Source organism: Xiphophorus hellerii, chromosome 20 (assembly GCF_003331165.1).
Source record: "Xiphophorus hellerii strain 12219 chromosome 20, Xiphophorus_hellerii-4.1, whole genome shotgun sequence".
Classification (NCBI taxonomy): domain Eukaryota; kingdom Metazoa; phylum Chordata; class Actinopteri; order Cyprinodontiformes; family Poeciliidae; genus Xiphophorus; species Xiphophorus hellerii.
The window spans coordinates 25,352,954-25,380,921 of record NC_045691.1 but is presented as its reverse complement, the minus strand read 5'-3'; the positions used below and the strand labels follow the sequence as shown (position 1 = coordinate 25,380,921).

Sequence of the window (27,968 nt, the reverse complement as noted above, 5' to 3'; positions counted from 1 at the left end):
CTTTGAAATGAAGCATACTGAAAATTTCAAAATAAAAGCCTTGAAGATTTTTAAATCAGATAATTGCTCTGTTGAGCATTATATAACTATTTTAACCCAAGGACTATTACGCATGGGATTAGTTTGGCCCTTTGAAATGAAGTTTAACAAAACTTCCAAAATAAAAGCCTTGACAAAAATTTTAAATCGTACTGAATGGTCCACGTCCGCCTCGCTTAACGTTCTTGCGGTTCTCCGCGTGCCATTGATTACGTTGCGGCGTTCTTTAGCGTCGATGCCAATTTGTGGCGTGACGACGCCGGGCCCAAACCCCATGGGCGCGCCTTGGCAGGCCCCGGCTAAATTTCTTCCGAAATTTTCTAGTTAGTGTTAATCAGCTGCGCCTTGTTGGGTATTTATATGTTTTTTCTCCCAGTTTGGTTCAGATCCGGATGAAAAAGTGGTTCTTCAGGGTCAGACTGAACCCAAAGCGCGTAATAAACTCCTTGTTTTGCTGCTGAAGAGAAGAAAAGTCAAACCGCAGGGAAGCGATAAAGTTTCACTGCACAGCAATTATGCTGTAATGGTGTTTAACAAATTACTCTCTGCAATTCAGGGCACGTTTGATTTGATTTCAAACTTAATTTTACTCAACGTTGTTCTGTTAATGTAAGAAACTTAATAAATTATTGATGCACAACTCAACTGGACAGATTTGCGTTGGGGTCAGATATTAAATTGCTTTTTTCCCCCCCATTAAATGCATCAAAATTGCATTTTTCTGCCTCTTTAGGTCAACAAGCAGCATGGGCTTTTTGTTTTAGAGCTGATCAATATCTGGAACATTTACTTTGCCATAAATGCAGGGTCATAAATCATTTAATTTCTATATTGAACCGTTTAGTTTATGAGTTTTTAACTAGTAAGAAAACCAGAAATCTTTACAGACGGATCAAATCAAATTAAAACAAATAAATTTAAATTAAATTAGAATACAAAATTTTCATATAAACAAAATATATATTAGACTAAATGAATAAATATACATAAACTAAATTAAACCTCTATTTTAAATTGAATCTAAAATAAATCAATTTAAAGTAAATATAAATTTAAGAAAAATAAATGAACAACATACATTTAGGTTAAAATAATTGTGAAGAAAATTAATTAATATATAGTTCAAATTAGATCAAAATGAATAAATGTAAATATAAATTAAAAATATAATTGAACAAAAATGCAGTTAGATTAATTAAATTGTAAGAAATTCAAATGAATAAAAACTAAATTAAATCTGAATTAAATTAGATGTAAATTTAAAAAATAAATAAGATAAAGCAATTTAAATATTAATTCAAAATTAAATAAACCAAAATTAAATACATCTGGGTTAAATAAATAAAAGAGAAATGTTAAAATAATTTATTTAAATGACCTGACTACTAATGCATTTTAAAACACTAAAACAATCAATCACAACTTGGCAATTTAAAGATGTTTTAGGTGAAATTATTTTTAGAAATTCCCAGTTTGACAGACGGGACAAAAGTATTTTAACTGACCCTCGTCCACAGATTGAGATTCCTGCTGCAGCGCCGACTCGGCTAATCAAAACCTCATCTGTGTGACTCACCGGGTCCAGAACGTCTGGATCCTTTTGTTTTAGCGCCGCTGGTGATGGAGCGACCACAGAACACATGCTGGATTACAAGACGCCGCCGGGCCACTAATTCATCCAAGACTCCCTGGACCAGATCTGATCCAGAACATTCAGTGGCTCGGTTGCAGCGGCGGCAGCCATGTTTGATCCGCTTTAATCCGACTCCGTTTCTGTAGAAAGTCTGGTTCGGTTGCTGAGGTGTGAACGTGTAATCGCAACGAAAAAGTGAACTGTGGTCCGTCTACAAACCGCGGTCTCTGTTCAGTTGAAGTGAATTCTGGTGCCGTTTGACTCCATATGTGAACACCAAGCAGACTGAAACCGCTACAAAAGCAGGAAGTGGACTACAGCGCAGGGAATTCTGGGTAAATATGACCAAAACAAACCTGAGAGTTTCGTTTTGCTAGCTTTGTAATTGACAAGCATCTTGGTAGGCAGTTGCTATGAAGTTGCTATGGCAACAATAAACAAGCTACAACCTTAGAACTAGCTTTTGCCTCATTTCTATCCTATGAACAATGTAACTTTATAACGACTTGAGTCCTCTACTCACCTCAGTGTAATACTAAGATAAATATCAGTAGTACTTACTGCCGAATTAGCAAAATGAGCTTAGCCAATGTAGCTTTTATGTGCTAGCTAAGACGGACATGTAGCCTATGTGTGTTACTACATGTACTAACTCTGCCAGTCACCAGAACCTTGATATTCACACAGTTTGTACAAACTTTACAAAAAAAGGTTGGGCAAGAATATTTTTTCATACACTTGTTTGTGAATAAAAACGTAGGTCAGATGTTGACGTTAGAAAAACTGTTTCTATTTATATTTTCATAATCGTCCTTGCAATAGCGGGACAAAACCCGCCTCGCCTCTAAACACAGAAATGCTTCAGCTGCAGAGAAACTTCTGACTTTAACTTCATCATTCTGCTAAAGGCCCGGTTCGCTACAGGCAGCTTGAGTCGGTCCCACCGACTGCTATAAAGAATGTCTGTCTTTATATCAGACATACTGGTATAAGACACGATACTGTGACTGTCACCACGACGCAGCTCCAAGCCCCAGTACCACCTGGTACCACATGCTCTCTGTTCGCTCTGCTTCTCCTTAACGTTTCTACCAGGCGGGTTAAAGCCGCTGCTGACGGGATCTGGGCTGTAAATAGAAGTTACTGCAGAACCTCAAGTGTTAAAGGAAGACTCGGCCCATTTAGAGTTCAGAAAATAAACATGAGAGAAAATATTGTAGCAATAATTAGAACCGCAGCAAAAAGCCAAACATGCCACAATTAAATGAATCAAAATGTCCCCAAAGCATCGAGGGACTGACATAGGGGCCACCGGGGGATTCCAGGAGGATTCCAGGTAGATTCCAGGTGGATTCCAGAGATGCGCATCGCAGCGGCTCTTCATTCAGGGCCGGCCCAAAGTAATATGGGGCCTTAGACAGAACCCCCCGGAACCCGTCCTACTAAGAACCTCAGCATCACTAACATGTTTAAATCTAGATAAGGTGAATCTGTGAGAGGGAGACCAGGTTTATTGGTCTCAATCACTGATAAAATCAATCACTGATTATTGGTTATTTGCTGTGATGTATTTGTGAACAAACCCAATTCAAACACAAAGATTACACCATATTGTAGCCATGGTAACACAACAATCAAACTATGAAGATGATTCTTTAAACTTTTACAAAGTAAACGTCCTAATTAAATCCTAAATGTACTATTTATTTTTCTCAGCTGAATGCATTAAATAAAATGTAATAACATTGTTATTCTCTATAAATGATGCTACAGGTTTAGATCTACGGTCTGTGTTACAATTAAACAATTTCTAGGGGCCCCTGAATGTCTGGAGGCCCCTGAATGTCTGAAGGCCCCTACCAGCAGCTACTGAGTTTTATTTGTCTTGATATCCCAGTATTATAATTCTAGATCTAGAGGTTTAACATCAAACTATTATATAGAGTTAACCTCTTTGAGCTTTTTTTGATCTATAAATCAGTCTGCAGCCAGGTTGTTCTAGAGGTTAAATAGATATTATTAGGGCTTAATTAGTAAAATGGCAGCAAATTAGCTTATTTCATAACTTCATAACCTTTGACCTTCTCTCCTCTGGTCTGTTTAACAGCTACAGTCTCAGATCAGCTCAGCCCTCCAGGACTGTCAGCAGCAGAAACTGTAACTTTATACCTGTTGGGGAAAATATATATTACTTTTGCTTTGCATTGTTCCTGTATGATGGCAATGATATAATAGGATCCAATTAAATTCTTGATCAACATGGGTTGTTGCTGTGTTGTTGTTCGGTGTTTTAAGATCTTGTTCAATGTGCCCCTTTTTTAACTTTGAGCCCCTGCCCCTCCAAAGGTCTCTGCACAGCTCTGCTGAACGTTATCGCTGCTCATTCCTCAGCTGCTGCTCGTCAGGTGGCTCGGGACGGAGGGACTATTTTTTTCTCTAACGTGATAACCGCTGTGGGCGGAGAGTTTAAAGCTCTGGAAGGAGGCGTTGCTGATTACATGCGGGTCAGGATTAATAATAATAGTTATCTCCTCCTCGGCACGAGTCAGGAGGAAGTGTAGCGTCGCATCTGGACTTATCTGCCATTGAGTCGATTTAATCCGCCGAACTCACCTGGACTAATACAAACTGGCAGTGAGTAAAAGTCACTTTCTAATTTAAATCTGAACTCTTCACTGAGCTCTTTTCGTTTAATAAAGGCTACTATAGTCCTGTCAAACCAGCTGTTTTGGGGACTTAAAGGGAATTTTTTAAAGCTCGTACTTCCGCGTGAACGTCTTTTATTTGGCCAACAACTTGTTTAGTGGGGTATTATCGGGAAACAAAATGATGTAATAGTCGGTCAGGATCCTGTAACTCCACTGCATTTCCATGTCTGAACCGCTTCCTTGAACTCTCGTCCAGATTCAACCTTCCTTATCACGGAAAGGCGGCCTGACGGGAGCACCATGGAGCCCAAAGCAGCGAGCAAGGACCGGTTCTTCATAGTCATCCGCGGGAAGTCGCGGAGGGGCTTCTGCCGCGGCTGCATCGGTCGCGTGGAGGCGGAGACGGCGCGCGGGGAGCTGACGGGGCTCATGTACGGCTGCGGCTCCAACGCCGGGAGCCCCAAGAACGGGGGCCCGGTGAAGGCGGAGGACGCGTACCCCCTGACCCGACACCAGGCCCAGCTGCTGCTCTACATCTCCAGCCCCAGCAGACGCCTGGAGATGCTGTGCAACCCGCAGCTCTTCTCGGCCATCTGCGAGCTGACCCCGGGCGACCTGGTGGTGATCAGGTACAAGAAGGGCCACGTCCCCGGGGTGGTGAAGAACCTGATGCAGATCGGAAAGAAGGAGAGCAAGGACGACCTGAACATGCTGGGCTTCCAGGTGGAATTTGTGGTGAGTTTGTCGTTTTTTTTTCCTCAATTCATGCACAAATTGATCCTCAGTTGCATGTTGATGAATAACGAGCAAATGATCCCTTATGGTCTTTCCAAAATTGTCCAAACGCCACATGCAAACATGCTTGATCTTAAGATCTGTGTACGTAAAGCTGTTTGCTTTCCAGTAACCGCTTGTTCTCCGTTTCTGTCAAAGGACACCGAAGACAACTTGTCGCCCAAACAACTTGGACCGCTTCCCATTTTCACCGCTTCAGACATCATCCAGGTGGTCCCGTCTTACTCCGTCCCCCTGGGACTGCAGTACAGAGACATCAAAAGAGGCGGTGAGTTCAAACCGACCTGAACTGAAAAATGTCAGAACATCTCGATATTCCAGCAGGCCATGATTTAAAGAATCGCTGCTCTGAAGGTATCGGACTTTGATCAAGGACCTGTGATACCTGAAGTGGGGGGAGGGATGCAGGCAAGGCGCTCATGTACGTCTTGTCACACGTACAGCCGGAAAGACCGGTTCTGTTGCTCTGGAATGTACGACAGTAGATTTTGTCACATGATCTTGCATTTTTTTTGCAGCTGGCCGTCATGAAACTGTCTACATACCTTCACTGGAGGCGTATAGATACAGTGCCTTGCAAAACCACTCGCACCCCTTGAACATGCGTTTGTCACGCCACAGACACAAACTTTATTTCTCGTCGACCTTCGTGAATTCAGCTGTCCTATTGGAGGCCTCAGTGGTGAGGGAACTACTTTAGCCTTCATGATGCTAGCAGCATTTAGCATCATGAAGGCTGAAGAACACACCAGACAGGTCAGACTGTGGGTTGCAGTAGGGTTGGGTTATAAAACTATCTCAACACTGCAAAAACACAAAATACGACGTATTTTTCTCCAGTTTTTAGTGCAAACACCTTAATGTTCTTGAAATACAACAAAACTAACTTACAAGTAACTTTTTAGCAAGATGTAAGAGCCTGTTTTAAGTCAGTAATTCCAACAAAACAATTTTTCCATGTGACAAGTACTTTAAACAAATCAAAAGTAAGGAATCATTGACTTAAAACAAGCTCCTATATCGTGCTAAAAAGCTAATTGTAAGTTTTTGTTTTTTCGTGTAGATCTTTGCACAAGAAATGTAGGCAAAAAACTTGGTAAGATTTTTTTTACATTTATTTATTTTTTTTAGCAGTGATACTTTGAGGGTCTCACAGGTGCAAAAGTAGAAGTTTTTGGTCTACACTGTAAAAACACAATTTGTGCCACTGCACATCTTCATGAAAACACTAAAATGCCAATAGTGAAAGATGGCTCTTCTTCCACTTCATTAACTTTATTTTGGCCTTCTGCATAAAATCCCGATGAAATATTTTAAAGCTTCTGGCTTTGGAGATAAAATTTAGGGAAAAAAAACTTCTGGGAATGTGAATACATATGCAAGACATCACACTTATGGTGCCATGTTGGCTGGAAACGTGCCGAGATGCCATGTAATCAGCCTGGAAGTAAAAAAAAAAAAAGTCTCATGACTCTGTCCCCTCCCTCTCACTCACACGTCATACCTGTTTGCAGGCTCAACTGGGACAGTGGTGATGCGCATCAATTCCATGCCAAGTATCGGGACGCTCAGAGGACAAGCCGCCGACAGCCAATCGGAGCGAAGCGTCGTTGCAGGCCAGACGCAGAGCGAGCCTACTGTCCCTCTAGAGGTCGGCTCCTTGGTGGAGGTCGTCAACAACGCAGGGGTCACGGTGTACGGAGTGATCCGGTGGTTGGGGATCCCAGACGGGAAGCCGGAGACGTGGGCCGGGCTTGAGCTGGTGAGGGATTCAAAGTTTGCATAAATGTTCTTCTGGTTTTGTTACAAACGGCGATTATGCTTATTGTAGTATGATGTGGTCGCAGGACTATGAAGTGACGGGCTGCTCTGACGGGGTGTACAAAGATCAGCGGTACTTCACCTGCAGGCAGAACTGCGCTTTGTTTGTTCCCGTCACAAAATGCAGCCCAGACAGCCGGTTCCTCTGCTCCGCCACGGAAACGGAGACGTTCAAGACCACAGAAATCCCTCCAGGTTTGATATTTTATTTCAAGTTATGCACACACAGCTGAAACTACACACATGTATACATTTCTATTGTAAATCTAGAGATATACAACAGAGCTGCCATGTTATGGAAAATTATAGTTGTTGTTCTAAATGCAAGCAGCCGCAACGGAGAGTGTAACGCTTGGCCTGTCGCAACAAATCAATTAATCGCACCATGAAGTAAAACAAACTCAATAATTTTCATTTGCATAATTTTTTCGCTGTTCTCCTACCAAAAACTGGACGAGAATATTCTTCAGTCTGGTGCTTTGGTCTTAACTAGTCCTTTTTTCTTGAAGGACAATTTAGTTTAATTAATTTATTTGAAGTTTTTTTTATTATTTTTGTTTATTTATTTTAGATATTTTAAAATATCTTCCAATTTCAGTGTTAAATGTTCATTAGAATTTAAAGTTTATTGATACTTACATTATTATGCCATGACTTTGACTTTGCTTGATCATCCAGTAATTTATTTTTACTATGACAGGCCCATGTGACACTACAGTTTGTAATGATGTAAGGAAATCAAAGTTTTAATATGTAAGAAAACAAAATTAAGACCTCATTGTTTAGAATTAGACGCAAAATGTGATAAAATTCTCAAATGCAATTTGAGTTCTTTTGGCATACATTCTGTCTATGAGTCTGAAACAGGCCTGTCATGATGAACTTTGCTGAGCGATTAATTGTCTCAAAATTTATTGCGATAAACGATAATGTTTTAAACTGATGTAATGACATAATAATGCAAGCACATCCTGCCAAAAATAAATGCACGTTATTTTCAAAAGAACACTTAACGTTGGAACTGGTAAACAAAATAAATAAGACAACCAAAAACAAAAATAAAATGGACTCTCGGTCTCCGTTAACAAAAACTGCACTTGAATGAAAACTAAGCGCAGCATAAAACCAAAGTAGAAATAAAAACTACATTCAACCAAAAGAGCACAGATTATGAAGTCTGTATACTATATTGCCCTTCAATAATCATTAGATTTAGATGGAGAAGACGGGCATATCTGGCAATAGTTCACTCCTCCATTACGCCGAGGAAATGAGGAAGGGAGGGTCAGTGGAGAGCAACAGAGTTGAGCCTTTTTTCATCCAGTGTCAGCAATAGAAAGAGAAAAAGGCAGGAAGACACGATAAAGCCGATAGATTAAAATGAGGTCGCTAATTTTTATTTATCATGCGATTAATTGATTTTTTGTTTAGTCCTAGCTTGAAAAGGCAGCTAAGTGACTGAAAGTTTGGCTTTCCTTGATCAAAGTTTCAATTTAAATGCTTGTAGGATCTGTAACATCATCGTTATTAGACGTATATTGATTAGGATGACAGATTGTGATTTATTACGCAATGCGCCTTTATTTCAAATGATCATGTCTAAAAAAAAGAAAGAAAAAAGACCCACTTCCACATTTTGTAACAAAAGGTAATATTGTTGTTATGTGGCTGAAAGTATTTCTGTAGTGTTTGAGAATTTTATAACATTTTGCCAAGATTATTATTACATAATGTGGTTTTAATGACGTTTAATTATGGTTCGAAGCGCAATTATATTACGTTATTACATAATGCAGTTTTAATTACGTTTTATGACGTGGTAGTGTTGCATAATGCGGCGTTAGCGCTTTCCCTGCAATAAATCAGTGGCTGTTTAATTTCCAAGTGCCGCGCGCTGACGTCGTGCATGCAGGTAGCGAATTTTGCGAAGGCTGGGAGTGACTGCGACGGTCACAATGAGGTGGAGAAAATGGGTCATCTCGTTTCGCTTCTTGCAAACGCACGTCAAAAATTATTGCTGGAAAACATGTTGTGTGTTTGCCTGATCTTATCTGCAGCATAAAACAGAATAATGACTGGAATGCAGACTGAACAGCGTATCGGGGAGAAGAAAAGTGTTTACTTAAAGATCTTGCGGATCGTGCAACTTGTCAGTAACTTTACAGCTGTTTTTAAACTTCCCCCGATTCTTCTTTTTTTTTTTTTTTTTTTTTTGCATTGAAGTTGGTAAAACTTAAATAAACTTGACTGATTTTCACAGACTCCATGTTTTGCGTGTGCTTTTCTTTCCAGTTCCTGCATATGAAGAGTCGGAGGAAGATGCGCCGCCTGTCCCTGAATCAGAGGCAGCGTCGCTGTTCGTGGGGAAGATGAAGGGCATACAGGGTCATATCAACTCATGCTACCTGGATGCTACACTTTTCAGGTAACAAGACAACAACAAAAAAAACAATTTGATTTCATTTCTAAGGACGCCAAGATTCACTTTATCGTTATTGTTTCAACTGAAGCCTCTGCACAGGTGAATTAGTGCTTGGAGAAATGCAGAATGTAAGAGATATTTCTGTATCTCAGTTTGTTTAGTTCGTCTGTGACTGTGGATGCCATCTGCAACAAACCGGCTGGCAAAGGGCAACCAATAACCTGCATCCTGAAATCCATAGTCAATCGCTTGCGCAGGTAAAACGCCGGTTTAACACTCTTCAGCTTGACCTGCTCTTGTCTTATAAAAGACATTCTAAACTGTTTCCATTCCTTGCAGACAAGGCTTCGTGCCAGCACAGAGTGTGATGAACTTCCGGAAGAAACTTGGCTGTGAGACTTTCAGCAAAAACGAAAAAGGTACATACTGCAGCACATCTGGAGCCTTACAAGGGTATTCTTAAGTTTTTTTTTTTTTTTTTAAATCTTCAAAGGCAATTCTGAAAAAGTGTGGTATGCATTTGTCTTGTACTCCTTTTACTCCAATACAACTAAATGATCTCTGTGTGTGGTGGAGAGCGAACACTGCACAGTCATCAATAGTTCAGATTTATTGAAGAGAGATATAATTTGAGAGGGCAGGAGATAAAAAAACCAAAAAAAAAACCTCAGAACTACCAAAGAGGGTAGATCACTCGTTACTTTTAAGAAAATAATCAAATATAATATTCTATCAAGGTATAATGAAGTACATTGACTCAGAGTATCATTACGAAGATAATGTACGTTTTCTTTATAATTTCTTTATATATAGACATTTATTGCCTGTTTTGTGTTTAAAGACGAATCTGGATGGATCATTGATGTTTAGTTACTTATGGTATAGCAAATTGAGAGAAGGTATAGAAGATATAAGATTTTTTTCCCTTCCAACTACTCCTTTACATTCAAAATTTTTTATATCAACACATCACATGTTCACTTGAATCTATAAATACATAAATAGTTTAGATCGAAGCATGTTCATGTGTTAGAATGGCCCAGTCAAAATCCAAAGTAAAATCCAATTGAGAGTCTGCAGCCAGACTTGCTCACATGCCAAAGAACTTAAGCTATTTAAAAAACTTTAAAAAATAATAATAATGTGCATAAATGTAAGTGATTATATTTACGAAGCCTGGAGACACAAATTCAAAAAAGACAATTTTAATCTCAGCAAAAGATGTAGTTTACTGTTATGCAGTGTTGGACGTATTGCATAAATTCCCAATAAAATATACTATTGAGTAGTGAAAAAAGTTCAATAAATTCTTTTGCCAGTCAGAGTGCGAACAGTTCTGTGAGTGTAACTCGTTAACGGTCGTTTTCTTTGCTGCTTTGCTCCAAAATCAGATCCTGAGGAGTTCATTTCAGTGCTGTTTCAGAAGGTGCTCTGCATCGAGCCCCTGCTGAAGCTCCGGTAGGTTGCTACGACGACGCCCAGCTTACGGTGCATACTTGGCATACACCATATTTCTAGTAGTAAAGTTACCGAACACTCGTGTCTCCTAAGATCGGAGGGAGGAAGCTCTCACGGAGCCTACACACTCCAGATCTTTCTGGAAAAGGAGCAGATGGGCCAGACGCCCACCGTCCAAAAGCTGCTGGACACATCCTGCATGTCGGGCGACATCAAATTCGAAACCGTGAGCCCTCCCTCTCTCCTGAAAACCAATCCTGAAGGAGTTTATCAAAACTTTCTTTTCATGTTTAAGCATTAAAAAAAAATCCTTTGCCTCCCTCAGATGCCGTCTTGCCTCATAATCCAGATGCCAAGGTGTGGAAGCAAGTACAAGATGTTTTCTCACATCGTTCCATCCACTGAGCTGGACGTCACAGATCTGCTGTACAACTGTGAGGGACTTTCTGTTTGTATTTCATTCATACAATCCACTCATTTGTGAAAACGTGCTCACGGGCCGTTTACCGTTTCACCCAACAGCTCCTAGGGAATGTTTCATCTGCGGACAGATGGCAAAGTTCGAGTGTCTCCAGTGTTTGCCAGACCATAAACTGCAACCAGGAAGAATCAAGCAGTACTGCAGTACTTGCAACACCCAGGTAGGCATGGAAACCATTTCAAAAGAGTAATCCACTCACTGGGTTTAGAGAGTAGAATATTTAACTCTTGATGGTGTTTTCTCCAGGTACACACCCATCGGTCGCGGTGCAGCCATTCTCTCAAGGCGCTGGCTGTGGCTGAAGGCGTAGCCACCGACGCTCCTCTGCCGAGGCGCACCATGCAGCTGTTTGGTGTGCTTTGCATTCAAACCAGCCACTTTGTGTCCTTTGTCAAATACGGCCCTGATCCCCACTCATGGCTCTTCTTTGACAGCATGGCGGACAGACACGGTAAGCTGCTTTGTTTTTGTTTAACTTCACACAAGAAAAAAGTTTGTGCAACAGAAGGCCCCCCGTTTTTTTTTGTTGTTTTTTTTTAGCTCCTCCTGACTGGAGTATTTTTGTTTTAACTCAACCTTGACCGTAACCGATAAAGAAGTCGAGAGCAACTCTGACATCTTCCAACTTGCCCTTCTTATCTCGTTTCAAGCTGATCACTAATCTTGAGGTCGCTCTCCTTGTCGCAGGCGACGACGAGAAGGGCTACAGCGTTCCCGAGGTCCGAGCTTGTCCCGAGCTCGGCGACTTCCTGGGCCAGCCGGAGGAGGAGCTCACCCGGGCGAACCCGGCTCTCGCGCCGGAGCTGGTCCGCAGGCTTCTGTGCGACTCCTACATGTATTTATACCACAGCCCAGAAATGTCGGTCTCGAAGCCAAGCGACGAGGAACAGTAGATTTGTCTGAGCGCAAGAACGCCGTGTTCCACAACAGCCTAATTGGCTTTTATGCACTTTATTGCATCCAGGCAGCGGGAACTGAAATGGATGCTTGGAACTTCATTGAAGATGGAAAATGCAGTTCAGATGTTTGAACTTAATAAATAGGTCACGCTCGAAGCTGATGTGGATTTTTGTTTGAGATGAATGAGCTCTTAAAGTCACAGAGCAGAGTGACATGTTTTTAAAGGCTTTGTTTTTACCTTTTAAATGTCGGAGTTGCACTTTTTATCAATAAAGATGTCTTTGGAAAATTCTGTTTCAGGCAATTGAATCACTTAAATGGCATCTTCTAATGGAACCTCATGTTATGTTACCTGAAGACAATTGTACTTGCTGGGTTGTTTTTTTTTCCACAAATGTACATAAGTGAGTATAAAACGCTTATTAAAATTTGATCTTCTGCAATTAAGACTTCTCGTCTTTCATACAAAATCCAAGCAGTACAGTATGGAAGTATTCCAGAATGTATTATAATCACACTTAAAAAGCACTTTACATATTACAGAATGAAACATTAGTGTTTGATTGACTGCTCTGTATTCTTAGTAGAATTATCGTAGGAGTCTTTTTTTGGAGAATCAACAGAATAACTTTTAACTCATCTTAGCAGCCCTCTGCCTCCCTCTTGTGGACAAAATTATGTTTGCAAGACAGATTATTATCACATCAACTGTCGGATCAGTATTTTAAACCAGTGCTAATCACGATTCTACAGTCAAATTTGGTTTAGTTTCAGTCAAGTTTGCTAGAAATGTACTTAAAGATTGTCAAGTTTTTGTTTTTAATTGCGTTGTTTAAAAAAGAAACAAGGCTTCACCATCAACCTCTTTCATGGGCTTGACAATGTCAGACACACCTAAATAAACTACAACACCCGGACATGGATACTGCTCATAGCAGTAACTGTACCAGTCAGAGGTTTACATTCATAAAGCTCAAAACTCTGTTTACAAACTCAACTATGCACATGCACCCCGACTAAAATTTGGAAAAATCTTCCTTTGTAGAGGAGCTACATGCTCGTTTGCTTTACGAAAGCCACCAAGTATAATTATAGCAGGATACCTGAGCAGTATTCTTTTCCACAAATAGTTAATTTAAATTTGTTGGTTTCCTGGCAATGACCTTGCTTTTAAAGATAGTACGCATTTTTAATGAGAGCACATTTTTCATTAGCTTAATGCTGCAGTTCCAGCTGTGTTTGGTCTCGTATTAAAACATTCCAGTTGTATCCCAGTTTTAACCGTCTGCTGTTTGATCTGGGGTGAATTTGAAGAGATCTGTTTGGGTACTACTTCACCTACTTTTTGAAGCACAAACAGAAACTTCATTTTATAAACTTCTGGTCGCCAAACAGAACCTTAGCAGAATGCTACCACCACTGTAGAGTGGCACGTTATGACGTTGGAAAGCTTCAGTTTGACTTCTCCAAAACATTTGTCGTTGCATTTTCCCTGCAGCTCAATTTTTACAACATCTGACCATAAGCCAAGCACACATCAAGACTGGCTTTGGAATGGAACTAGCGACAAAACATACATTTCTGGAAAGCATGTGGGGTTTAAAGTATATATTTGGCCCTGTGTCAATTTGAACTAATGTCAGTTAGACAAAAATCTGCATTAATTTCACTGTGTGAAGCCAATTTTTGTTTTTTCTAAATTATTGTATGTTGTAAGTTGCATGTCACATATGATCACCTTAGCCTGCAAAAACAAATCCGAAAGTATCAAGTCAAAATATTATAAAATGAAATCTTTATAAACTTCTGACCTGCGCCGTACATCAAGAACATTTTAAATTTGCAGTTTGCATTTTCAAAGGAAGCCTCATAAAGGAGACTAACAAATGTGTACTTACTTGTTTTCAGACTTATAAGACCATGCACATGTATATATGCCTTGTGTGGTGTAGATGCTGCTTTAAAGGATCAGAAACCTTCATCTGAGCCATAATTTAGTTTAATAAATATCCTTTACCAATTAACGTGAGTTTGATTGGGGGAAAAAAGAAGTCTGGCAAAGTGGCCAAAGACTAAAATGGCGAGTAAACGTCAAAATAAAAACATTAATGGATAGAAAATCATGCAAGAGAGATGTCATTAGTTGTCCCTTTGCTCTCATTTTCAGTAATCTGAAGCACGACCCAAAGAACACGGAGCACTGAGTGTGCTGGCATATGTTCTTGTGATGTGTATGTGGACTTCATTCCTTCTCTGACCATAGTGGGCCTCAGTAAGAACACGTTTTCTGAGGAGGAGGAGGAGGAGGAGGAGGAGTTAAGTTGCCGAGTACCATTTAAATTAATACGCATGCGCATCAGTGTACTACTGGGACTTAACCTCTTACACAATCCTATCTTTTCTTCATTCTGCTTACATCCAGCTCGTGTGCAGTTATCCAGTTGTTTCTCACTTTTTAATTTTGTTTTTAAACATAGAAGGCCTAGGAAATGAGTGGGGACCATTCCCATAACGAAGACCAGGTAGTGTTAATGTATTTTGTAATGTTATTAATGGTGTTAGGATGCATGTTAGTGCCGTGTATTTGCTGGGTTTGACAGGCTAACAGTGAACAGTGCCTACTAGCTAGCAAAATAGCCGGCTGTGTTAATAAATCTCCCCCGTTCGTTGTTTGCAGCGTCTCGCATATGTGTGAGGATGACACGAAGTAGTTCTACCCAGTTAGCTGTTTGATTTACATGGGAAAGTAAACGCAGGGAAATAATTGTGTCGTTAGCTGAAACCAGTGTTAGCCGTAGCGGCTTTCAAGCAGCAGATAGTATTAGCAGAGAGCTAGGCTAGGTTGGCTAACTGTCGCTTCACCGTTGAGCAAGTTCAAAGTTGGGTAGCCGGCTAGTTAGCCGTCGCTCTCCCAAATTTAACACAAATATTCTTTTCCATTTTTCAGATTGACTATGCCTCTCGGGTCAATGGTAAGTTTAACTCACGGAGCTTGAGGATAAAATCCAAAGTTTTCATTTTATTCTGCTGTTTTAACTCGCCTCTTGTAACGTTATGTTAGTTTTCAGTAGAGGACAGAAATGGCGTCCAGAGACTAAGTCCGCTGTCTCACTCACAAGCCTCTATTGTTCAAAAGCGAGGCCTTGTAAAAGCCTTTCCGCTTATTATTTTCTCAATTTAAAACAACGAAGGCAGACAGCTTGAGGTGCTTTATCAGCCCCGCGTCCCAGAAATGAATGTTGGTGAGCTTTTAGTGGCACATTTTCCATCTGAAAGTGAGGGTTTGGGGGTTGAGGACTTAGTCTCTGCGCCATTTTCTTTTTTGGTTGTTAGCGGCCTGAACTCAGGCTGAGAAGAGTGTATGGCTTTGGGAAGTAGAAATGCCAGGGTTAGGGGCTAAAGAATGACTAAGAACTGTAGGCTCTACCCACGGGCTGTAGCGTTCAGGTTCCGTCTTTCCTAAACTCTACACTTTATGTATTAAAAGTGGGTCATTTTAAGTTTGAGTCATATTTCACAAGTCAGTCTACTGCATTAAATTAGTAGTTGCCATTAAAGTAGTTGACAGATTTCCACTCTAAAGTACAGTAATCAGACGATCTGAAGCAGATTTGTCTTTATGAAAACTTGTATTTAGAAACTTTTAAACACAATTTAATAACTATAAGTTGAAGAGCTTCATGTTGTTTTTGACATAAGATAAATTTGAACTGTCATTCTTGGATGGTACTTAAATGTGCACTGTTTTGAGTACAAATAGACCCTCGCATTATTGAACAAAACTTCCATTTTATAAACATGAGTATACAATAAACTGTAATTAATACTATTTAGATATATATTTCAAAACTCTGTTTAATTTATTGCTAAACAACTTAAAGATCTTTTTTGTTTTTTAATTTGCTTTGCTCTGTCTACTGCTAAGAACTGTGGACTTTCTTCCTCTCCTGTAATATTGCTGATAAACTAGACTCCCTGCTGTGAGCTCTTATATTAAATTTTGTACTAGAGTAGTAATTTTATTTTATGACAGCATAATCATAATACTTTAATTTAGATTATTGCAAATTAAAGTCTCTTAACTTCAAAGTGGTTTTAGGTAGAAATCCCTAAAGACGCATACTGTTGAGCTGCAGGTTATAACAACTTGTCAGTTTGTTCATATTTGTCTACAAAACACGCAGGCAGTAGGCGATGCTACAAGAAAGCTTTTTTTGTGCTATTATATTAAGGTGGATAAGGTAGAAATATCCAGTTTATTTTTTTAATCACAGTTTCAACCAAACTCCTGAAGAAGCACAGATAATGGTGCAAATAACATTTCTAAGCAATTTTCTTTGTTGTGGAATGTAATTACACTCAAGCGTAGTTTGCATTTAATACAAAATTTAAAGATAAATGTCAGCAATAGCAATAAGACCAAATTTACTGTCCCAGAAAAAGCTGAAGCAAAGAATCAAACTTCAATAGACAAATTCAGACGATATCAGAAAATTTCTGCGTTGGCTAGTTGTCAGTGTTCTCATAATACTTTTGAAATGCATAAAGTACAGATTTTATTTTACCTGTAAATTGTTTAATAATAGAAGAGTAAAACTGAGTAGATTTTATCAACCTTCTTTTGCTTTTAAGTTTCACGTTGGTTGCGCAAGTAGCAAACCTTTCCCAGTCCTGAACGGTACAGATAAACACAACATGTCCCACTTTTACTTCAAAACGGCACACATGCTTTCAGCGTTGCACTAAATCTGGTTGCATGTCGATGCCAGAGTGACTTCTAGCACGGCGGATCACCTGCTCTGGTGAGCAGGGTTATCTGCATTTCATATAAAGTTCTGGTTGCATGATATTTTTTTTTGCATATAAATTGTGTAACAAAAAGCTCAAGTGTGTCAGTATTCTAAAATGATCTGAGGGTTGTCATCTTATCAGTTTATAAATTGAACATTTCTTTCAGAAAGTTCTCAGTTTTGCTTACCTTTGTCTCTTCACTACTGCAACTATTATGCACTTATGAAAGTGACCCAGTTTCTTTCTTTTAGACTCCCATAAGCATAAAGACAAGTACAAAGACAAGGAGTATAAACATAAGGAACACAAGAAGGACAAGGAACGGGAGAAGTCCAAGCATGGCAACAGGTAGAGGAGGAGTCCCTCTAAAACGTCCATTTTCCAATAACCGATCTTGTTAAGACAGCCTCGTTGAACCGTAACACTTGAAACGTATTCCCTGCACTTCAGTGACCACAAGGATCTGGAGAAAAAGTCCAAGGAAAAGGAGAAAATGAAGCACAAAGATGGCAACAAAGACAAGCACAAAGAAAAGAGGAAAGAGGAGAAGGTAAGTCGGCCATATGGAGAGACAGTTTATACGCAGGATTGTTTATGTGGTGTAATGTAAAGTATACAATGTTAAGTTGTCTAACTGCGTCGTTGCATCTGGACTGAAGATATTTCACAAAGGAACAGAGTTCCTTTAGAGCTGATGTTTTCTGTATTTAGTGCCTCTTTGCGGTAATTTTTAACATTTATTTATTTTCTTTGCCAAAACCATTTTGAGATGTGCTGTAGGATTTACTGTATGCTCTGTATACAGTCAACGGTGCAACTAACATGGGGTACGTGTTAGTTTTTTCAGCTGTTAAAAAGTCATCAATCTGTTAAGACGTAGTAATGAGATTTTCCGAGCCGTCTTTAAATGAACCACCAGCGTACACATGCTGACGCCAGTTACACCTGTGGCTCTGATCGCCGAGGCGAAACGGTCTGTCATGTTCAGCAGCTAGCCAGAGCTAAAAGACAAAAAAAAAACAACTTGCAGAGTTTTCTTCCAAACAAACCGTGCAAGTTTGATGCAGGTAACGTTGGCTAAATAGTTAATCTGTGCCAGTTTATTACATTAAGGTTAACAGGAATACTAATGTTGTTGTTACCCATTTTTGCATTTCTTGCTTGTTAGTTGATGCCAGGAATAAACCCAATCCAGTCTGATTTCTGTACAGAAGTTGTGCTCACTGTTCCACGTATTTAAAAGAAATCTTTATTGTCACAGTAAGAGCAAAGAGTCAGGGAGGAGACATTAGATCAGAGGCCAGCAGCGGCAGCACGATGAGGCAGGGTCTGCTCAGGTAAGGAGGGATTAGAACTTGATGAGAAAAGGAAAGGGAAGGTTATGTGCAGCAGTTTCAACTCTTTTTTTTTTTTCTTCTTCTTTTTTTTAAGACCATGTTGTGGACAAATTAAAGCTTACAGTGTGCAACATTTTGAAAACGGTACTACAAAGGCAGTAAGTGTAGGCTTCAACAAAAACAAAAAGAAACTGTTTTGCAGAATCTCAGGGGGTTCGCGCATTCTTAAATTAATGTATCTAAAATTAACTACATAAAATGTCTTAAATTCACTCAAAGTAATTTGGCCTTTAATATGTTGGTCACACGCTTAAATTTCATCTTGACTGGAATATTTAATCATAGTCTGTATTTTCTTTTTTTCTTGCTAAACGTTTTGGTCAGGCAAAAGTTTGAGTTGCACTCAGATATCTTGATTGCATTATGTGACTTGAGACTGTTGAGGCTACCGCTAACTCACTGCTAACATACCTTTGCTAGTGAGCTAGCCAGCTTTTGTTTTATTTTTATTTTTTATTCCTGTCATGAGTAAGTGCAAATTTATCAGCAGTTGGCTGGAGGAAGTTCATAATTTTTTGTGGAGATCCAGGTTTTAAAAAGGCCTTAAATTTGAGTTGGTGAAATCCCAAACCTGCAGAGATTGACCTAGAATCTCTGTCGGATGTCGGATCTTGAGGACTGGAGCTGGCACAAAACTCTAGTACTTAATTTCTCTGTTTTTGCATTAGTCTTTCGGTACAAACCACGTCTGAAGCTCAAATGCTTCATCAACTGACCTCTCCATATTAAAAGGAGCATGAAGGAAAACAACCATAGTAATGTGTTATATCCGATGCTTCTGCTGAACCATATTCTGATGTTTGCAGGTCAAGTCCCTGGACGGTAAAATCAAGAAAGAAAAGGAAAACGGCTTTGCCAGGTTTGTCGGAACGTTGCAAATCTTGATTTTGAAACTAAGGTGGTGCAGAAAATATATATCTTTTTTCTCCTCCTATTTAAAGCCCCCCACATGTGAAGTCTGAGCCAGATGACAATTACCACTCTCCTAAATACCAGAAGTCTCTTAAAAGAGAGCGAGACGAGGATTACGAGTACGTCTGCAATGTCAATAAACCTAATCGTCACAATGGAAACTAAAGTTTGTACTTTCACCCTCCTAACAAGGCGTGTTTTTGTTTTCAGAGCTGAATTCAAGCCTAAAAAGATAAAGACTGAAAACGATAAGAAAGCTCTAACAAAAGCCAAGAAAAGGAAACAAGAGGATGAGGTAAGAAAGACTTGACAGTGTGGGGTAATATCTGATTGCTGTTAACTACTCTGGTGTATAATGTGAATACTTCCACTTCCTTATTTCAGGATTTTAAGTCCAAAAAAACCAAAAGTAAAAAAGGAGAAGCAGCTGATGGGAAGAAGAAAACAAAGCAAGAACCAGAGGAGAAGTGGAAATGGTGAGTTGATATTTTCTAGATGTGCCGCTTCTTCATGTATGGGGAGTTTGGAGTTCAACAAAACGCATCACTTGAGTTCAGGTGGGAAGAGGAGAGATACACGGACGGCGTCAAATGGAAGTTCCTCGAACACAAAGGCCCAGTGTTTGCTCCGCCCTACGAACCCTTGCCTAGCAATGTCAAGTTTTATTATGACGGTACGCTACCAACGTAGCCATGACTTATTGCCTTTAAGATTAGACTGTTTGCGTATAACTGACATGTAAATTACGACGTTTCCCTAAAAACCACCTCTCACCGCTTCAGGTAAACCCATGAAGCTGAGCCCAGAAGCAGAGGAAGTGGCTACGTTCTTCGCCAAAATGTTGGACCATGAGTACACTACCAAGGACATCTTCCGTAAAAATTTCTTTAAGGATTGGAGAAAGGTGGGTGGAAAAATAGTCGCTTGAGGCAATATATATATATATACATATTTTTTTTTCTACTTCTTCTCCCAGTTCAACATTGATTCGTCTGATTGTGGTTTCTCTTTAATGCAGGAAATGACTTCTGAAGAGAAGTCCACAATCACAGACCTGAAGAAGTGCAACTTCTCTGAGATGAGCGAGTATTTTAAGGCTCAGTCTGAGGCCAGGAAAGCCATGACGAAAGAACAAAAACAGGTCAGACCAGCGTACATGCGGCATGTCTGTTGAAATAGTCTTCTGAGTTCTTTATTTGATTTCAATCTATGATGACTCCTCATCACTTTCTTGCAGTTTAAAAAAATGTGTCATGTTAAGGGTGCATTCACACCAGTCCTTGATTAGTCTGCTTTAATCCAACTTTGATCGTTTGCTAGAAAATCAGATTTGTTTGCGGAGGTGTGTTTGCGCAGTCGAATTCTGATGTGAATTTAAAAAAGCGAACGCTGTATATGTGAGTGCCAGACTTCTTCAAAAGCAGGAAGTGGACTATAGTCCAAGGCATTCTGGGTAAATACAACCAAAACAAACGGCGCTAGCGTGAGAAACGGCTTGTAGTCTTTTACCAAAGACAAAAGAGAAACCCTACAAGCACTAAAATCTGATGCCTCCGTTTTTGTTCACATTTCATGAAGAAGGAAGTTGCGCTCAGTGTCGTCTTCTTCACGGGTTTTCTTGTTTCCTTTAGTGGTTCTTGGTGCAGCGCCACCACAGTTGATGAAGGGGAACGGGTTGCTCAAAGGGTTTTGTTCGTTTGACACGATGCAGTGTGATGGTGACCCGCACCAGCTGAAAATGTAACAGATGTTGCAATTTTGGTCGTCAATCACACAGAGTCTACCGGACTGTCAGGTGAGAAAACACTCTTATTTTTATCCCACTAAAAAAAATTTTTATTTTTCTTCTCAGAAAATAAAAGAAGAAAACGAGCGGCTTCTGCAGGAGTACGGCTTCTGCATCATGGACAACCACAAAGAGCGCATCGCAAACTTCCGCATCGAGCCGCCCGGCCTGTTCCGCGGCCGAGGAGACCATCCCAAAATGGGAATGCTGAAACGCCGCATCCGGCCTCAGGACATCATCATCAACTGCAGCAAGTGTGTGACAAGTTGGTTTTGGTTGACCTGATGCATTAACTCCAGGGGAAATGTTTGACCGCTTGACTTTATATCCTCCTTTCAGGGACTCAAAGTACCCCACGCCGCCTCCAGGCACTAAATGGAAAGAAGTTCGCCATGACAACAAGGTGACTTGGCTGGTTTCATGGACGGAGAACATCCAAGGTTCCATCAAGTACATCATGCTGAACCCCAGCTCCAGAATCAAGGTAGGTGCACTGAAGCACTTCCACGCAGGGTGATGGTAGTTTTGGGTATTTCATTATTTCTTTGTGACTTTTTGTTTAATTCCATTTTTAAATTAGTTTTTAGAGGGAGTTTGCTAGTTTTTATTAAACATTTTGATTTTAGTAGTTGTAGTAGTTTTAGATTTGTCATACTTTGGTTAATTATTAGGTGCAGAATTCAAAAAGGTAAAATTATTGTCTTCATGTATGCATTGAGTAATGAATACTGAACAGAAGATGCCATTTTAAAAAAAAATCTATTCAGTTGTCTTTGAACAACAAATGAACAAAGTTTTCTCCCAACTTTTGTCGTCGCCATTTTGTGCACCAACTTAATTTCTACAAGCAGGATTATGGAGTGCCGTAATTTGCCAACAGCTGATGTAAACTGCTTGTGTGAAGATGAAAAAGTAATTTTCACACCAGTTCAAAAGGCTAATAAACAAATGTTGTTATGGCTCTAGTTTCTATGGAAGAGGATTGAGGCCACTAGGGAGGGACAAGAGAATTCTGACTTTACACTTGGAATTCAGATTTATTTTTCTTTTTGGAGTTCTGTATTTTGACCTCAGAAGATTAATCAGAATTCAAAGAATCTTCTTTTTTTTTTTTTCCTACACGGCACTAATCTTCTTCCATAAATTTTTGTTTTTCTGAAAACACTATATTATTTCCAGTTGGCTGTAGTTCCCCCAGCCTCCCTCCTTTAACGGTACTATTTGGAAAACATTTAACAAAAATGTTTTCTCAATTTCAGTTTTCTTTTTTTTTTTAGCTAACTATAACGACCTTCTTCCCTTCTTTACTGATTCCCGTTGCGTTCAGGGAGAGAAAGATTGGCAGAAATACGAAACGGCTCGGCGACTGAAGAAGTGTGTGGACCGCCTCAGAGCGCAGTATCGGGAAGACTGGAAATCCAAGGAGATGAGGATCAGACAAAGAGCCGTGGCGCTTTACTTCATTGACAAGGTTGAACATCAGCTTTTCTTTCCAGAACTGGAAAGTTTAATGTAGTTTATTAAGTGGCGCTGCGACGTTAATGGAAGCTTAAACGCGGTGTTCCTCTGCCCACTAGCTGGCTCTGAGAGCAGGAAATGAGAAGGAGGAAGGGGAGACGGCGGATACGGTGGGCTGCTGCTCGCTGAGGGTGGAACATCTCAAACTGCACCCAGAAAGTGAAGGTCAAGAGTTTGTGGTGGAGTTCGACTTCCTGGGTAAAGACTCGATCCGCTACTACAACAGAGTCCCTGTGGAAAAAAGAGTAAGGACGAGTCTGCTACTGTAACTGGGCTTTAAAAATGTTACCGCTACTATCGTTTACAAGATTTACACTTTTTCAGGTGTTCAAGAACCTTCAGCTGTTCATGGAAAACAAAGAACCCGACGATGACCTCTTTGATCGTCTAAATGTAAGCCGTTCTCGCTCAGTTCAGCTCGTTTCCTGGGGAACGCTCACGTGTTCGAGTTCTTGGAAACAAGTTTGTGTTTTCTTGCAGACGTCTATCCTGAACAAACATCTCCAGGAGCTGATGGACGGCCTCACAGCTAAAGTTTTCCGTACTTACAACGCTTCAATCACCCTGCAGCAACAGCTGAAGGAACTCACTAACGGTGTGTGGTGAAGTTGGCAACTTTGGGGCTTTAAAATGAGTTTCAGGCTTTATTTCCACAGTAAACGGAGAAAGTCTTCAGCTTTCTGAGATGTTGTATTCCTTCTTTCTAGCGGACGACAACATTCCAGCTAAGATCCTGTCCTACAACAGGGCCAACAGAGCCGTAGCCATCCTGTGTAACCATCAGAGAGCTCCCCCAAAGACATTCGAGAAGTCTATGCAGAACCTGCAGACCAAGGTAAAAATGACTGGGAACGCCACGCATGCTTTCAAGTCATTATTTGTTTTTATTTTCGTTACTTGTCGAGCTCTTTTCACTCATATTAGAAACACATAAAAGGTCAAAAATATTAGTTAAATTACATAAAAAAAATAAAAAGCATATTGAACAAATTATGGAATTTAAAAGCAGGGAATGTATAGCCAACATGGAAAATTATTAGGAACTAAATCCAGATTGAAACGATGCGTCTTTGTTTCATTAAAACAAGTTGTACATTTTAAATATCAGTGTATGGTGCAGCTAAAATATTTTGATGGCAGTGCTATTAGTGTGTGAAAGTGTGTTTATTAGCATAGTTGGGTGCTACACAAAATAAACCCTCTTGGTGGTTCTGATTTGAGATGGACCGACTTTAGATCCACTTCAGTTCAGAGAATTTTGTCTCCACCATAGCGACGTTTGTCCTAGCAGGTTGAAAACCGTTCCCCAGAACCTTTGAGCTTTCATACTGTAAGTCACAAATGTTTTTTCAAAGTTTCTTGTGACAGTGCCTGAAAGTTTATCCTGGCTGCTCTGTTGATGTTTCTGCCTTCAGTTGCGTTTCCTTTGTCTTGTTTGGCACAAAACTTCAGGCATTTTTCCCCCCCATTTTTTTTTAATGATCTATGAATCAACAATGTCTTCTAAAGTTTATTGCTCATAAATACGAAAAACAGAATTCATTCTCTTTTTTTTGTTTTTTCTTGTCTGTCAGTGTTTAAAATTCTTAAATGAATGATTGAATTTCACATTTTTATTTTGAATCTAAACTATTTTAAAGCTGCAGTATGTGGCTTACATAAAAAACTTATTTTGGTACATATTTGCTAAAATTTGCTATACTGTCGTGACAGTATAATATGAGAGTCTGTGGAAAAAAAAAAATCCAACTTCTCTGGACCTTCTCCCTGTGGTCCTACAACAGTCTGTGGAAGTACACTGGTCAGTCAGAAACAGCCAATCAGAGCTAGGAGGAGAGTCTAAACGCTGTCAAACACTATTATACACAAAATAACATATATTTAAGTCTTTATCAACTTGAAGGTTTTTCAAAAACAAAATTTCTGCTTTAGTATTGCATCAAATCTAACTTGACAGTTCATAGCTGGTGATAAATTGGGTGGAACAACTTCCTGGAAACCAAACTGTGTGGTCTCTTCCACTAGCCTGATTAGCAAATGGATTCTTTTTGTTTGTTTTAATCTGGATTTTTAAATCTAAACTGACTCGCATGAAAAGCCAAGCATAAAGCTGCTACCGTACCAAATGAGGTTTGGGGCAGAAAGATTAGAATCTCATGACTGACTTTTATAACATCAGAGTTCAATTTCAAGGTTCCTAGAAAAAAAAAAACCCCAACAACTTTGGTTCATTAGTTGTGCTCATAACATCACATCCAGCCGTTTGCTACTGCTAGTCTCATAAACAATCCCCGATCACTCTGACTTCCCGTCTCCTGATCCTGTTTGGCAGATCGACGCCAAGAAGGATCAGCTTTCTGATGCCAAGAGGGAACTGAAGAGCGCCAAGGCTGACGCCAAAGTACGGAGAGATGAGAAATCCAAAAAGTAAGGAGCGGCAGAACGTTTTCCTTCTGTCTTTTTTTTTTTTTTCCGATGAAAACCAACATCTGCATGATGTTTTTTTACTGAACTATTTTTTGTGTGTGTGTGTTTGGTTTTCCCCTACAGGGCAGTGGAATCCAAGAGAAAGGCGGTTCAGAGGATAGAAGAGCAGCTGATGAAGCTGGAGGTTCAGGCGACCGATCGCGAAGAGAACAAGCAGATCGCCCTCGGCACTTCCAAACTCAACTATTTGGACCCGCGCATTTCTGTGGCTTGGTAAGATCACACCGGAACCTGTTCATCTCTAATTGCACAACAGTGCAGCAAAAAACAGTTTTTTTTTTGTTTTGTTTTTGTTTTTAGGTGTAAGAAGTGGGGCGTTCCCATCGAGAAGATCTACAATAAAACTCAGCGCGAGAAGTTTGCTTGGGCTATCGACATGGCTGACGAAGACTATGAATTTTAAATCCCAATTTATTTATCTACGACGAACGTTTTTTTTATCGAAGACTTGTGTTTTTTAGCCTTCATAAATTTCGCTCGATGGCCAGAAACCGACGAGGGATTTTAAAAGTTGGTGCAGGGAAAAAGAAAAGAAAAACACATGGAAGAAATGAGGCCATTTTTGACAGATTTTTGTGGATAGCCCAAAACAAAAACAACAAAAACAATCATCTGATTCAACGTCGGGTAAGGAGACTGAACTGCATCCACGATGGAGAGTCCGGGGCGTAGTCCCAGTAATTTTTTCTTTTCTTTTTTTTTTCTCCGTCCCTCCTCAGGGACAAAACTTGACAGCGCTTTGAATTCTGTGGTCCTATCGCTACTGTGTTACGCCAAAAAAGAAAACAAAAAAAACCAACAAAAAACAACCTGAAATGCTTTGTACCATTTTATTTTTTTTTGTTCACTCGCTCTGTATTTTAGCCCCTATCATGTATTATTGATGAATTCTATATTTTGTTAGAGAAAGTTAAAATGAAAAGAAATCCTTAAATACACCCACGCGCCTTCGAAGAAAGTGGAAGCGGGTGTGTATGCGTGTGTGTGTGTGTGCCTGTGTGTGTGTGTGTATTCAAGGCTCGGCGGTGTGGAAGCTGTCTGGGTGAATATTTTAAACTGGACTGTTGAGAGAAAGAGAGGATGTCTGAGCAGGCAAAGGGGGGGATAATATTGCATCCATGTCAATATTTACTTAGGTGAGCAGAATGTGAATATATTATTTTACAGTTTCTATCAGGGACTTTTTTTTTCTTTTTTTTTTTGTTACTTCACTGTAAATGTGAATCCATCATGTTTTTATTTTATTACCCTCTGTGTTGCAAGCGTCCTCTCAATCTCTTTTAATTTTTTTTTTTCTGGATAGTTTAGCAGGAAAAAAGAGAAACCTCCCACGTCTCTTACTTGAACACGATTTCTAGTCAGCAGATGAAATGTCTACCCTTCCCTGTGGAGGTTTGAGGGATGTCAACTTTGCCAAACAAACAAAAAAAAGGAAAATAGAAACAAATTACTAAAGTCACCAAGCTGTTACAGTGCAGGAAAGTTTTAACCGTGTGATTAATAATGATGTAACATTTAATGTGAAATATCATTTTATTCCACTTCTGTCCCACTTCTGACAGGAACATTGATGTAAGCTGCTGTAAAGTACACATCCTACTCCTGTCTTACCTTTTATGTCATAGCCTTTGATCATGTTTTTGAATTTTAAACTCAATTGTAGGTTGGAAAAAACAATAAAATCCTACAAATCAAAAATGCCGTATTTGTCTTTGATTAATACTTTTTTTTCCCCCCTATCCCATTCATCCAGTTCCACTCCCAAATGGACAGCAGATTTCACATCATTAGGGAACTTGGGTATTAAATACCTTCCACACCAACATGTGGCTGACCTGACCATTGCCTTCAGATGCTATTCAGCTCAATTCTCACCTCCCTTTACTGCTCCTGTGCAGTGAAGGGACCTACAAATACTGATCAGTATTATTTTTTATATATATATAATATAAATCAGATATTTGACTCCTAATATGGTTGTAACAAAAATGTTTTTCTAATTTTTGCAGCCACCAAACCAAAGAGAGAGCGGCCATGTTACTGGGCCTGCCTTGGTTTTTGAAAAGAAAATCTTTCAAGCAATATTTTTTCTGTGGACCACAGCACAGGCAATTTCCGGTAAGCTTCATAGCGTCAAACTGGCGCATTACCTAAGTCAGGAACAAACTTCAATGATTTGGTAACATTTATACTTCAACAGAGTCCACGCCTCCAGGAAGCTGTCGTTTCTCAACAGCCGAGACGGAGAGTCCAGACCCCCGGTACCAATTACTGTCAGGTAAATGTTTGAGTCGCGTGCGGAGATCATTCTGTGACTCGTGGCAGTTGAGGCTAAAGCTAACTAGTTGCTAGCATACGCTTAGGAGCTAGCTTCATTTTTTCATCAACCATGGACAGTGCAGTAGACAGTTTCATTTGGCTAGACAACATTAGGTTTCACCACTGGCTCTCTTCTCTTGCCAACCCGTACGAGGATAGACTCTGTGAAGAAAAAACCCAACAATTTAAGCTAGGCACTATAGGGTCTAAGGTTGTAGAGAGCCACAAGCAGTGTGAGAAACAACGCTGCTGCCAATATCCACAAACAGACCCGGAAATTTCTCAATTTTTGATAATGCTTGTTTGTAATACAGAAGGAACCCCAATCGTCCCTGTATTTAGATTTTTTTTAGGTCTTAAATTTAATTCAAAGTGGCATTAAAAGGGGCTAAATTTGATTTGCTGAGACTCGCAAATACAGGTAGCACATTAAAAAAAATTTTTTTTTTACAATGATTTCTGCAGCTCCTCCATAAATTCCATGGTTCTCAAAACTACTTTGTGAGTTATTTCTAAATGCAGGTGCTTTATTTAGTGTAATTAGAGTAAATGTAGCTTGAT

At 39.7% G+C, this 27,968-nt stretch overlaps 2 protein-coding genes across 2 annotated transcripts; both read left to right on the top strand.

Annotated features, from left to right (window-relative positions):
- The first annotated feature begins 4,107 nt into the window (after nucleotides 1–4,107).
- Nucleotides 4,108–12,644, top strand: cyld2 (cylindromatosis (turban tumor syndrome) 2). The gene is made up of 14 exons (XM_032550646.1): nucleotides 4,108–4,306; nucleotides 4,577–5,055; nucleotides 5,254–5,383; nucleotides 6,630–6,877; nucleotides 6,963–7,131; nucleotides 9,229–9,361; nucleotides 9,511–9,615; nucleotides 9,698–9,777; nucleotides 10,750–10,816; nucleotides 10,910–11,042; nucleotides 11,142–11,250; nucleotides 11,339–11,457; nucleotides 11,544–11,748; nucleotides 11,985–12,644. The coding sequence occupies exons 2-14, from the start codon at nucleotides 4,621–4,623 to the stop codon at nucleotides 12,188–12,190; spliced, it is 2,139 nt and encodes a 712-aa protein (XP_032406537.1). The 5' UTR covers nucleotides 4,108–4,306; nucleotides 4,577–4,620; the 3' UTR covers nucleotides 12,191–12,644.
- A 1,937-nt stretch (nucleotides 12,645–14,581) lies between these two features.
- Nucleotides 14,582–26,543, top strand: top1a (DNA topoisomerase Ia). Its single transcript, XM_032550213.1, has 21 exons — nucleotides 14,582–14,719; nucleotides 15,145–15,169; nucleotides 17,240–17,336; nucleotides 17,439–17,538; nucleotides 19,192–19,244; nucleotides 19,327–19,416; nucleotides 19,508–19,592; nucleotides 19,682–19,773; nucleotides 19,855–19,970; nucleotides 20,080–20,201; nucleotides 20,316–20,438; nucleotides 21,150–21,337; nucleotides 21,423–21,567; nucleotides 22,411–22,554; nucleotides 22,661–22,846; nucleotides 22,926–22,994; nucleotides 23,082–23,196; nucleotides 23,309–23,436; nucleotides 24,934–25,028; nucleotides 25,152–25,301; nucleotides 25,389–26,543. The coding sequence occupies exons 1-21, from the start codon at nucleotides 14,687–14,689 to the stop codon at nucleotides 25,489–25,491; spliced, it is 2,259 nt and encodes a 752-aa protein (XP_032406104.1). The 5' UTR covers nucleotides 14,582–14,686; the 3' UTR covers nucleotides 25,492–26,543.
- The last annotated feature ends 1,425 nt before the right edge of the window (nucleotides 26,544–27,968 follow it).